This window comes from Zootermopsis nevadensis, unplaced genomic scaffold (assembly GCF_977971745.1).
Source record: "Zootermopsis nevadensis isolate Lab colony 2312 unplaced genomic scaffold, Znev_1.0 Znev_ptg000006l, whole genome shotgun sequence".
NCBI lineage: Eukaryota > Metazoa > Arthropoda > Insecta > Blattodea > Termopsidae > Zootermopsis > Zootermopsis nevadensis.
Window position 1 is genome coordinate 1,217,097 of NW_028259138.1, and position 13,998 is coordinate 1,231,094.

The following is a 13,998-nucleotide window of genomic DNA, read 5'->3' on the forward strand; positions in this document are numbered from 1 at the left end:
GCAGAACTGCTCTGAATTCAGCGTTCGAGGTATGTTACCTGGAGGATTTACTGTTTCATTATCTTACTTACTTTCAGTCATTGTCCATCATTAAAAATTCATAAATGTAAGAACAAAAACTGTGACTTAGTAAAATAATAAAAATTCGAAATGACTGAATTAGAAACTGAATGGTGCAGTCTTCACCGAAACTCTGGCAATATATATATATATATATATATATATATATATATATATATATATGTATGTAATCTGTTCTGACGGAATCCTAAGGTTTATCTCTGTGTTCCATAACATCCACAATTGAATCCTATAAACAGCCAGTTAATCCTACTTTGTATCGGACACTACATTTATCTAAGATCCATTTAATATTAATGTTTTATTTATTCTGAAATATCCCATGTAACAACTTTCCTTCAGATTTTGTAACAGAAACACGTTATGCATATTCCAGGCTTCAAACGTCGATAAAGTTAATTGGATTATTTCTGATGCCAGATATCATGATAAAATAAAGTAAATAATAATATTATAGTACAAAACTGAAAGACTGGACGTAAAATAAAAAAACGTAATATTATTACGGATGCACCTACGCCTTTGTTTAGGATAATGAGAAAATCAATTGTTTCGTAATCAGAGAAAAACTTAAACGAAACAAAAAATAGAAGGAATAAAGCTGAAAAAATGAGGTTTGTGATGTATCAGAAACATGATTTGCGTTCTGATATCAGAAGAGAAGGGAAGATATTAACGAAGGAACTGCAGACCAGGCAGAATTTCGAAGTACATAAATGCAGTCGGATCATGTTAAGAGCACGAAAGAAAAATCTTTTTAAAAAGAATTTTTAGTTGCAATCCACGGAAGGAAGTGGATGCTTGAAGACCTATAAACACACGAAGTGGCCACAGGAAGACATGGGTCACGACAGAAATAATTAGGCTTAAGTGTGATATCGATAATTTATGATAAAACTACATTTAATAAATAAGATGTTTTATGCAGTAGTGTAGAAATGACGTGGTAAAATGTCTCTAACATAACCAAAGAATAAACTCAAAATTATTAATATGGCAAGATACTGTTTGTTGTAAAACAGGCGAACTACACTATAAAGACATCTTAAATTGCAACCTGCGTACACCAGGACAATCGAACCCCGATTAACAATGCATCCTACAACTAAGTAGGGTCAATACTGTACATGAATGGTACTCACTATGCAATGTTCGTCGTCGTCCCATCGGAACCGACAGTTCTCGTTCCCGTTACACTCCAGTTCCTTCTTGATGCAGCGCTCGTCCTGACAGTCGAACTCGTCGCTCTTACAGCGCCCTGCAATAATTCCGTCCGTTCATCTGTTAATTCACTTAACGGCGAATTATGGCGGGATTATTGCCATTGAGGAACTTTAAAATGTCGGACGAAGCGGTTGTCGAATATTTTGAGGCTCTACTCTACATTATCTTGCAGGGAATAAAGAAAATCGCGAAGAAACTAAATCAGGGTAGCATGTCTTCGTCTCCGTGTCGAAATTCGAAACTTGGATCTCAAAATTTTGATGCAAGAGCTAACCACTAAAATGTCACTGGTATTATATGTGATCAACATTATATTATCAAAATTGTAATCGTTATTCACGTTACGTCCCGTCGCGACGTCTGCAGTTTAGACGCCGACAAAATATTCCGAAAATGCGAAGAACGGTCTCGTGATGACATGTGACATGATGCCATAAACTTTACGCCGACTGTCGCGAGGTGGTCAACTGTCAACGTTTCTCTTTCACAGAGTAACAACACGTAAACTAACCTAACACAACCTAGCCCTCCAGAACGTGCAATAATAGAATATTATATTCCGAACCGGACTACACAATGCGATTTTTGCAAATTTCTTATTTTGATTGACCCCAGATGAAATATTTTAATATAATAATTATTAATAAAAGATTGTCAGTTATCTTAATTGTACAAATTTAGTTTCTGTCTACACAAATATTGTTTTTATATCTTTTTAAGTACTGTAAGTTACTGGGGATACATAACAAGACTCCCCCTAGATCTACAGCCATACACTATTGAATGCCCCAACTGGAAATGACGTTACTGTCGGTGGCATCTCACGAAATTTTTTCGTCTGTCATGTTGGTATTGCTTATTGTAGGAAAATAGAACGACTCTATGGTAGATACCGGTGGCTTTTCGTCCATACCAAATTTCTTCCAAATCTGTCCAGTGGTTTTCGAGTTGGATCATTCGAACAAACTGACTGACATATGATCAGCCATTTTATGCGTTCATTCCGTGCACATCGATCAAAGAACACGTAACAATAGAAAGACGAAATCGTATATAAGAACGTACGTACAGTATCACCAGAAACAGCGGAAGTTTTCTTCTTCAATAAATAGTCTTTAATAAATTATACAAAAATATTTAAAATGTATATTTATTATGACAATGTTATAATATACACTCGTATTGACTGTTCTATTATTTACCAGATTGGCGCCGGATAGTGATGGCTTAATGCATAAACTGGTTGCCAAACAACAAAATAGCAGTAGTCACAGATCGTTCATGAATATGCATTAAATGTTTTTCCAATCGGCAGAGTAGCGGCAGTGTGTAATGCCGGACCTGGTCACACAGAAGCCAGAAGACAGACGGAGTTAGCGGACATAAAAATGGCCAAACTCCAATAAACGATTTTATATACACTAAGATCATTAATACTGCAGCTCAGTCAGTAAGGCGGGGATCGGAATCGTGCAGGGACATTGAAATTTTTGTCTTCACCAATGGGACCAAAACGGCTTAATGCCTCGCGCAACCTGTGGAATAAAGCTAACCACCGATTAAAGTAGCAGTATTTTAATATCGAATTTATACTTGTTCCAAATGTTAGTTATCTTACCATCATTTTCGTCGTTCTTCTTAGCTTCTCTGTAAGCAGTGAAGAGAGACGAGAACGTCGAGTTCCTGGCATCCGAATCCGCAAAGAAACGGACGTAGAGAATATTGTTCTCCGAGTTCACAACATCTGCAATAGCGCCACAGAACGTCTTGACTCGGGACTTGACATCGGTAGTTGGAGAGAAAATGTCTACGAAGTTTTTCTGACAGTCATTTGGCTTGAACAGGTTGAAAGTTTTGAAAACCAGCTGGATCTGAAACGTCAATTTAATACTACATTACACTTTTCTGTAAGAAATCAGATGGAAAGAACGTTTAACCTAAAACTAGCCTGAAAACTAAACATTAACTTAATCTATATTTCGGCAGTGGTATTTCCTTGGGTTGCAATGGTTGTCAGCGTTAGTTATTAAAACAATTCATGCCAGAAATGCACAGGTGTTCTCTAGAAAACTTTGAAAATTGATTTATTTTGTATTATTGTATACCCCACTTCATATGCTACTAATTTATTGCAAACAGGCTACAATTCCACAAATGCAAAACGTATTACACTACAGACTAATCAGACATTTATTTGGCCTTGAATTGTTCATTCTATCTAAGCATGTTGTCTGTAGATGGTTGTATTCTGGGTTGTTGCGCCGTGTAATCTGGTAGAAGTTTACCGACGTTTCAGAGGCCCTTGCTGCCTGATGGAGGCAGCAAGGGTCTCTGAAACGTCGGTAAACCTCTACCAGATTACACGACGCAACAACCCAGAAGACAACCATCTACAAACTCACTGCCGTGAAAACCTCAAATCCTACATGTCTGTAACTCCAGTTTTCATAGATAGGACATAACGGTTCTTGAAGGTTTTCCAACATTTCCGCATTTTTAAGGTGGGCAAGAAGTTGTGGGAGGGGCAGGGATGCGATTGAAGTCGGGAGATAGAAACAATGGTGTTCTGCAGTGAGGAGATCTGTTATAACAAGAGTGACTTGCAGAATAACAAAATTTAAGTTAAAAATAAGAGTTTATTGTAAATAGCACGAGTGAATAAATTTATCTATCAGTTCTGAAGAACCCACGTGTAACCAATGATAGTCCGTTAAACTATGAAGAAAAAATCGGAAAATATTTCGAGTAGGCCGACATGTTGCAGATCTGATATGAGATCCGGACTTTACGTCCTGCACTAAATAAAGAAAAAAAGCAGTTAGAATTGATATTCAAAAATCATGCAAAGTAGTGGTTGGTTCTAAACAAAATTACATTAGCCTGACACCTTGCAGCGTTGAATTACAATATAAATGAAAACGGACTCCCTTGAATAGCTCTGCACATGAAACAGAGGAATTAACATTGGAAAGGACACGAAGAAGGCCCCGACTTCTGCACAAGTGCGTTAATTTTAAGAGCTCCGTATACACAACGCGTAATTAACAGAACCTTCCAGCTGCTCCTCATGACGGCATGCATTCATCACTGACAAAGCTCACTTACAAAATGTCTCATAATCTTATTTAAACCAAAGTAATCTATGTTCAGTTTAACTTCCAATATTCATTTGCATGCCAGTTGCAATGTACCACTAATATTTTACTTACTTTTATATCTTAAAGTTTCTGTGTCCTCAAAGAATTTAGCATCCAAATTTACCCATACATATAGTGTCTTTAGGCCCAATGTTTTTTTGTTTGCTTTTAAATATATTTTTGTCGTTTAATGTGTTTATACATTCGTCTTTTAAGCATATCATATTTCGTCACTATTTTACCAAATAATGTTTTTTAAAAACTTAGAAGTGTGAAGATTCTCCTCACAAACTTAAAACTGAAAGATGTCAGCCATGTACGATTAATTTCATTAAATATTCTGCTTTGTATTTAAACGAAGACTGAAATAACGCGAAACTGCTGCCAGGGAGTGAAGGAAAACCACAATTAGTTTTAGTCTTTACGTACATTCTCTCAATAAATATCCCCAACTGGTAATGATAGGGTGGAAAGTGAAGGACTTGATTCATACAGTTACGAAAGTTCAGTATTATCATTTTCAAATTCGATTTCAATTTCCATGCTGTGTTAGAACAAACAGGTTTAATTAACTAACTCCCTGGTAGCGGGGTTAGTTAACTTGTTTAATACCTTAAGGACTTGATTCATGAAACATTTATGGAAGTCTAAAGGCTCAGAGATATAAGAATCTCCTTGTGTCATGTGTGTCTGTCCGTTTTCTAATTCGATTACACATATCGATAAATATAAAACAGCAAACAAGGAGTATAAAGAAGTGAACTTACTGTAAACCAACTCAGTTACTTTAAATTGTTTCAGACTGTACATTTAAATGTTTTAAATATTTACTTTGATGAAACAACAAGGTATACTTTTTAAATTCACCGGAAAAATAGTTTATAAACTATAAATTATTAAAATGGATAGAATGCAGAAGAAATTAATATATTTTTACAAATTATGGGAACACGTACACGTTTAGTCTCTGTATAACCACCACTGTAAATATTTCATCAGTAAGCCAAATTACGTGTTACAACACGCGCAACTAATGGGGACGTTTACAACAGTTACCAACATGCTTTTTAATGTTATTTCTTCAATCCTATTAAAAAAAATAATTCATGTTTTTTTAAAATGTCCACAGAGGACATGCGATTGATATGCATCACTAATTAATACTGAGAAAAAAAATCTTAATTTTACTTTAACGTGTCGCAGCCACCCCTGCCTCAAATTAGATCACAATCGCTTCCGTCCACATAATTTCCAATTCGTAATTCACTAATCATCCTACAGTTCGATGCTAAATATTAAGTGTTACTGACAGAGTCCTTAAATAAACCACAGATAACAAACACGACAGTTTTACGACACGCGTTTCACCAAGGCACTCGATGGCTCTAGGACTCCACTTCACTGAAGAAGTTTCGTCACAACGAAGAAACGTTATTAAATTACAAGCCGCACTCCTGTCCTTTGACAGTCTTTTAAAAATTTTAGGAACGTACATAATTTGTAATAAGATGCGAACTGTACACCCATTCAAAATCACAGTCTTGTAATTAAAAAGCGAGTATTGCACAAGCCAGTGTATAGGCTGCTTCAAAATTAGTTGTCACATTACTGAAGGTGGGGTTGGGACAATTGGAAAACTTGTACACAATGGAAAAGCTGGATGGGACTTTGAGTCGAAATTCGTGAAGATAACAAAAGAAAAAGATAAGGCATCCATTAAGCAAAATTAAAAAAAAACCTGCAAGTAACATAATTTGCGTTTTATATACTTGCCGGCGTAGCTCAGTCGGTATAGTGACTGGCTATGGACTGGGCGACCGGGGTTCGATCCCCGACGGGGGCAGAGGATTTTCCTCTAGCCTCTGCGTCCAGACCGGCTCTGGGGCCCACCCAGCCTCCTCTACAATGGGTACCGGGGTCCTTTCGCGGGGGTAAAGCCGAGGTCAAGAATAAATATCTCTCCCCCCCAAGCGCCTACATGGTGTATAGCGGGACAAGTTTTTATACTTGCTGATAACAATGGTATTTTAATCTCAGAGACTGCTTAGAGGGTGCTCTTTTTATTGCGAGATCGAGCGGTGTGTGGAGGACACCATCGAGGTGGCTAAGCGGCAAAGATTTCATCCGCTCTACGGTGCTCAGTCCTGAGATAAAAAGGACACTGTTATTGTTATTACCGCGATGAGTTTGAAACTACGTCTCTGTGGAACTGGGCCGCTATAAGACATTTGTCCATACCCAGATGATACACGAGCAGCGATCGAATGATACTGACATGGGAAAACGGAAGGACTCGGAGAAAAACCCGTTCCACTGCCAGTTTTCCACCACAAATCCCATTTAGACTGCCTTAGGAGCGAGGACGGGACTCAGCGGCGAGGGACACTTGCCCCCCAAAAAAGGACCCTAGGGCTCCTTCTCATAGAAAATAAAAAGGTAAAGATGAACCTGTTACTTAACTAGGCACCATGAAATGTAGACGAACTGAGAAATTATTCATCACCCTGATGATGGAGGCAGCAAACACCTCTGAAACGTTGGTAAATTTCTATCATATCATACGGAACTGCAACCCAAAAAACAGCCATTTTCAAACTAAACTAGTGATTTAACTGTTGGTGTTGATTTTAAAACCTGGCGGCGTAAGCGATCACTTGAGAGAAACTGACAACATGGAAGGTTTTTATTAAAATAAATATTAGGCTGAAGAATGTGTACTGGATTAAACTGGCTCAGGATAGGTTTCAATGTTGGCTCTTCTGAACACGGAAATAAGCCTACGTTTTCCATACAAGTATCCATACTTTTTAAAAAATGTCACAAGCCATTAAATTAATAACAATATAAAGAAGTTAATTCTCACAAAGTCGGTGAAATAGTCCTAAATACTAACAATTTAAAAGTGACTGGAAGAGGACTCGATAAATATTTGTGTTCAGACATGTGAAGCACACGGCAGGGGATCGATCTTGCGGTCATTAACCAAAACAAACGAGGCTATTATGTTAACAAGGGAATAAAATTTACACAAATTGCGGAAATGATAATACGGCCGTTTCATGAAGTCACTGTGAACCGTTGCTTTTATATGGCCGAATAAATGTTTCAAGCGACCGTAGTTCACACTAAAAAGCTTTTAATGGTCACAGATTCCAATGCTCATACAACAGCACAGTTTCAATTCATTAGACTATAAATCCTGCACTACAAATCGGTAAACATTAATATGCACTAAATGCGCTGCCCACTGACGTGAATTCCAGAGATTCGAGTGACTGCATCTAAGATTCTGAGTAATAATTAAGTAAAATTCCCTTATTATCGTGATACCTACAGCAAAGAGCTTATGATATAATAACAATAACAAATATATGCAATACACAAAAAGATAAACGAAACTCTATGCATTTAATCTAAAAACCTTCTCGCATCGAGAAAGTATTCTAGAAGAAGACATTGCTTTTGCTGAAAATGTCTAGAAAACTGAATTTATGATTTTCAGCAGTAACGCACCTACCTGTAAGATTTTGTCTTTTAGACTACTCCCTCTGAAAGTACAAAATTCTCCTTATTAGCTTATTAATACTAACAGTGTTCATGATGGAACGGTAATTATTTTGCACTTTAAAACATTAAAGCAGAAAAGCATCGATATGTCGTCTAGGGAAAAGTGTACTCAAATTTAAGTGATATGTTTTCTAAACCATCAGAGAACAATAGGATTCACGTGATTCAGTAAGAGAAGTAGCCACAGCACAGCATATTTAAGTTCTGTTGAATATCAAGTTCATTTAAGTTCTATTAAGGAGTTTCAATTCAAGAATTGTTGGCAAAAATAAATATTCAGAAATATGCCCTTTAGTAAGTTTGTTATACTAAACACGTACAGCAAGATAATACTATGGAGACTGTGCCTCACTGCCCGGCCACATGAAGAATCCAGTCACGTAAAGTATTTCAATAATATTTACTATAAACAGACTACAATGAACGTTGTCTAGAGAATTCCATTTTAATCCTGTCGACAAAGTATGAGCCCTACTTCAAAGGACACTAAAATCTGTGAAATCCCTACGTGGTAAACGACCAGGGTTCGATTACCGATAGGCTAGGTTTTCATGAGTCCACCGAGCCACCTGTCCAATGGGTAGCAGACAGACCAGTAACAATGTGGGGCAAGTGGGGCACTCGCCCCAGGAACAGTGCATTTTGGGGCGTAAAGTTAAGACTCTGAATGTTAAAACATATGAAATATATACAGAATGTCCCCGGAGGAAAGGTCAATATTATGGGAGGTCATTCTAAGCAAAAAAGTCTATATGTACATGTGTCCTATTCCGAACGGTTTCCGAGATAGAGCTATTTCACTGTACAGCAGTTTTGATTTGGCGCCCAATATTGTCCTTACCTATTGGATGTTATCGCCCGCATAAACGAAAGTCGAGGTGCACACAGGCGAGCAACGCGCTATGTCCTCACACGAGTTGCAAAGTGCATTGATATTGTCGGTGGAATTTTCGAAAATGTATTATACTAGGTAAACTGTACCAACTTTGTCACTTGAAAAATAAATACCGGTATTAGAAACAGTACGTAATATCTCTTTCTTATCAACAATTTTGCAACTGTACTGTGAAACAGCTGTATCTCGGAAACCGTTCGGAATAGGACTTTTTTGTTTAGAATGACCGATACTATGACCTCCAAGAATATTGACTTTTCCTCCTGGGACACCTGTATATATATATATATATATATATATATATATATATATATATATATATACACATACATATTTTGGACATGTGCAATAAATAAAATTCTTTAAAAATTCAAGAATTTTATCTTTTTGGGGGATGGGTGCTCCAGGCGCTGAAAACTTTAGTTACAGCTTCGATACCGGAGTACTTTCCTTAGGGACAAAGCGGAAGGAGCGTGAAGCTAATTACCTACTTCCATCTAGTACCCAAGACAGAAATGCATGAAGCTGTAACCGTGGTCTCCCATTCGTTTCCATGGGCCGGTGACCAATACTTACGAACCGAGATACAGCCTTTTACATGACGAAATATATTTCTGTTTAAACTGTCCACAAATTTTATTCAAGCGTTTCTTTCTGTATGACTCTTATGTAACGAAAGACAAAATTTACATATAAGCTTAAGTCTCTACTCAGATTTGTTAATAAGACGGTTGTACCCGAATTACATTAACTACAGTTTACTGTATACAAGGATACAAACCTAAACTCGTCATGATGGTAACTGGAAACACTGTGCACATATACGTTTCCATCTTGTTGGTGTAGGCATAGTTACAGGAGTTTTCACGGAGCTGGTATCCGATAGACTGAATTAATTGTTGCTTTACATAGCATTACTTACATTCTTAATTAATTAATAAAGGTACTCCGATATTCAGGAGAGTAGCTAGTCTACCAGGTATCTGGTTAAATAGCCTTTGTAGTGCATTAGTAAGTAGGTACTCCACGCAGAGCATCAAGTTACAGTAGGTGCTGTAATTGTTTTATTAAAATTCTAGTGGCTTTCCCCATTCCCACTTGCTAAGAGAAGAAGAAGGTGACGTATTTATTTCTCGAATGAAATGTTCCTTCAAAGCAATTCCACTTTATTGTATGTACACCTTGTGATCACTTCCCCGTATTAAATAAGCGTGTTGTATTGACTCGAGAAGTCTGCAATAATTTAGCACCAAGAACAAGGTAAATCGCCACTCCACAAACTCACATAAGGTCCTCAAACTCGGAAGTGCAGCCATTCAACTGAAGTTGCTAGCGATGGATAATGTGCAGAAAGAACACAAGTTGTGTATTATCCAGGGATGCGAAGAACTAAATTGGCTCTTTTCATCTACTCCTCTGAACCCCTGTTCCCCTTTTCTTTTTATCTTTATCGTGTTTGCTTCATGTCGTAACGTCAGGGAGGTTGGTTCGCGTTTATCGCTCAGAACGTACCCGGTCATACGACGAAGAAAATTGGACGCTAAGTAGAATATGAGGTTTTGGCGGCGGTGAGTTCGAAGATGTCTGTCTTCTGGGTTGTTGCTCCTTGTAGTCTGGTAAAGTTTACCAACGTTTCAGAGGCCTTTCCTGCCTCCGTCATCAGGGCGAATCGTCCTGAATATGGGAAGCTTCTACCAGACCACACGGCACTACAACCCGGAAGACAGCTGTCTTCGAACATCCACTTAAAATATTCACCCACCCTTCGTACCACCCTACCGCTATCATCTATCCACGCTACCCTCTGAGAGGCCGTTGTAACATTCACAACCCCTATTCCCCTTCCTTATGCTTCATGCCGTAACATCTAAGATATTAATAAGAGTTTACCTTATAGAAATTCCCCGGGCATACGACACCTCGAAGTAAACTGGACCCTGTCTCCCTAATCTACATTGTCACAAATAGTGGTGACGTTCTTACGTGACAAAAGTGTTAGCCGGGCTAACACTGCTAACATTGTTAATATGAGTATTGCACCACCAAACCCGCCAAATGATTGTTTTATCATCACGTGTAAAATTGTGGTGAGGCATGTTCCAAGACATCGGATTGGATGTAAAGGACGACCACATGCAACAAGCTTTGACCCTCGCAGACTGTATCACCGAATAACTCGTGAAGTGTGACATGAAAATGCAGCATAAGAAATAAAACAGCTTTCACTACAAAGAAACCGCAATAAAGTGTATAATGTGAATTTTTGAGACCAAGATACTAAGAAAACACTTTCTTGCTTTATTTCTGTGGTCAGGTGTGGGAATTCAATACAGTCTACGGGTGGGTGATGCTGCTAACCCTACAACCTCCCCACAATAAAAGTTAATTGCGTGGTGGCGAGCTACGCACGGTGGACTTCAACGTCCAGTGAAGTACGTCCTGTGGAATTGACCGTATGTTTCTTTTTTGCCATCACGCACATCTGCCCAGTGGATAACGTAGAATTTTCCCCTGAGAATAAAGTGCCTGGAACGTTAAACTCACTACGCTTTCCCCTAAAATCCCGATAACGTGACGATAAGACGTCTTCATCTTTAGTTTACTCCACTCCCGCGGTCTGAGGCATCATGCTTCAGACCGGTGATACAGAATGCGCGCTGGTTCGAGTCTCGGGGGAGAAGAAATTTTCTCATGAGATTTTCGACCGATGTATGGGACCGGTGCCAACCCAGCATCGTGAGGAAATTGGGGAGCTACAATGAGTAGCGTAATCCGGTCAGGAAAGCTAGCAATGGCTGGGGGTTCGTCGTGCTGACCACACGTCATCCTATATCTGGTTGGATGATCGTTCACCTCTGCTTAGGCATGTGAACGTGAGGCCAGCAGCCAGCTAGTCGGCTTTGGCTCTCTGGAGCTGTTACGCCACGGATTATTATTATTATTATCCCATCTATTCACCACTTTATGGGGTATGTACTTCCATGTACCTGAGACAGACCTTGTCCCTGAGGTACATAGGGTAGCAGCTATTTCTGGGATACATATTGTTTTTAGCAAGTGCTACATGTATTATATAATTTTATTTTATGACAGCGTCTTTCGAATGATGTATGAAGATCCCAAAATGGCGGTCTTCTGCAGTTCCCTGATGTCGTGTTCGCCCGGGATGGTGGCCAAATATTTTCTGAGTGACCTGGAGACAGTTCCTGTTACTCCTATAATTATTGGAATTACTTTACTTTTTGTGCTGTATCTGCAATTGGCCGTCTGGCTGTTGATGCAGCACTCTAATAAAAAGAACTGAATTGAATTGAAAAGGACTTAGCGGGTTTCCAAACACGTTCTTTCCAAATTTGGTCTGGATGTGCGTATCTTGCAGAGAAATCTCTTTTTAAGAAGTGCAAACAGGTGTTTGGTTAGAAAACCTGAAGGTAAGAGGCCACTCGGGAGACAAAGACATAAAAGTAAATATGATATTAAAACGTATCTTGAAAAGGGTGAGAGGATGTGGAGTGGATTCGTCACCCCGGGTCAACAAAACGTGGAGAATTTGACTACATGAACAACTATAAGCTTCTCAGGAGGGTCTTGGGAAGATAATATTCACGCTGGATGAAATTTATTTAGAATTGTGGGCACCAAACCATTATAAATGTAACAAACAAATTCTATTTATATAATTGCAATTACCCTAAAGTCAAAAACTACTACATTTCCATAACAAGTCTGTGAATTGTTAAGTGTCTTCTTGTAATCTACAAGAAACAGAGGTATAAGTATTAAGTTTCCTAGAGACATCTCTTTTTGTGTTTCATGTATATGCAGAACGGAAGACATAACAGTGTCAGAGCGATGTGCTCATCCCTGCCCCAAAATCTGCCACCGGTACAAACTTTCCCTGTTTGCAGACTATATCACAGTTTATTTTTCCGTTCTGCTTTCGAGACGACATTGGTTCGAATTCAAAAACCGAATGTCCTGACTGGCTTCAACCGACTTTGATCCTGAACTTTGTGATGGGCCTACTCCACATTTATAATAGATCCGCAGCGCAGAATAAAACTCCTCTGTGGGGATGCTACTAGTACACGAGTCTAGAACGTTCGTGTAATTCAGGCTGATAGGTAAACTAACGAACCGGCCTATAACTGACTAACGAAGTAAAAAGATCATTTCATTATACAACGCGTGGTACTTTATAAAATACAGCAGACATGTTTTATGGGATGCTATTTCACACCCAATACCAGAGCCCCCTTGAAAAATTATTATTTACTGAGAAATTCACTAGATGGCAAAATGTTTTATACTGCGAGTGCTGCAACCATTAGACATCTTTCGAAGTATTTCTTGATATATGTGATAAAAAACTTGAAATAACAGAGATGGGAAAAAACTCGACAGATAGGAGGGATGGAGACAAAGTAAAAAGGGGATTTATGAAAAATAATGCCAAAAAGATGGACTCCGATAAAATCGAATCGTGGAGCTCCAAAATACATACGGAGACGTACATACAAGTTTCGTTCTAAAAAGAAATGGTCCCGAAAAGCTTCCATGAAGATTGCAAAGAGCTGTATGTCCGCCCGTCTCTGTTCTTCATATAAAATCTTCTCAACGGATTTGGTGTTGAAAGCTTCACTTCAGAAGTTGTTGGTGGATTTAATTTTGGTCCGTATCGGATCACAGATTTACTTAATTTACAGTCGTGACGTAATCTCCTCGGTCCCTGCAGGTATTATGTTTCAGCGACCGAGAGAAACTAAGGACGCAAGTCAGCATAGCCTATGCCCGGGCCGATATTGGAACCCTCGGCCGCTGCTTACCGTCTCTGTCCGTCATCAAAGATGTTACTCTTCAGCACGTAAGTATCTTCATGGCAGTGTTCTCTGAAACTGAAGTTGCAGGAAACCGTTCGGCTCAGCTTTGTGTTATAAAAGTTGCGCAACAATCATTTCATGTGCCTTAACATTTCATTTTTCGAACAAACCATAGTTTCCAGTTTCATGAAACTGATTTCATACAAATGGTGTCCTGTGTGGATTGCCCACATCGTACCGGCCCGATCGGATCATGGCAGTTCTGATGCAACCT

At 38.7% G+C, this 13,998-nt stretch overlaps 1 protein-coding gene across 6 annotated transcripts in view; it reads right to left on the reverse strand.

Annotated features, from left to right (window-relative positions):
• Neto (Neuropilin and tolloid-like) overlaps nt 1-13,998 on the reverse strand; it is a 304,172-nt gene that overhangs the window by 39,208 nt on the left and 250,966 nt on the right. For all 6 annotated transcript variants that reach the window (XM_087343435.1, XM_087343436.1, XM_087343431.1 and 3 more), the window contains 2 exons: nt 2,924-3,176; nt 1,224-1,339 (listed from right to left, as the gene is read on the reverse strand). In XM_087343435.1, coding sequence (XP_087199561.1) covers nt 1,224-1,339; nt 2,924-3,176 — 369 coding nt within the window. The remainder of the gene's footprint in view (nt 1-1,223; nt 1,340-2,923; nt 3,177-13,998) is intronic.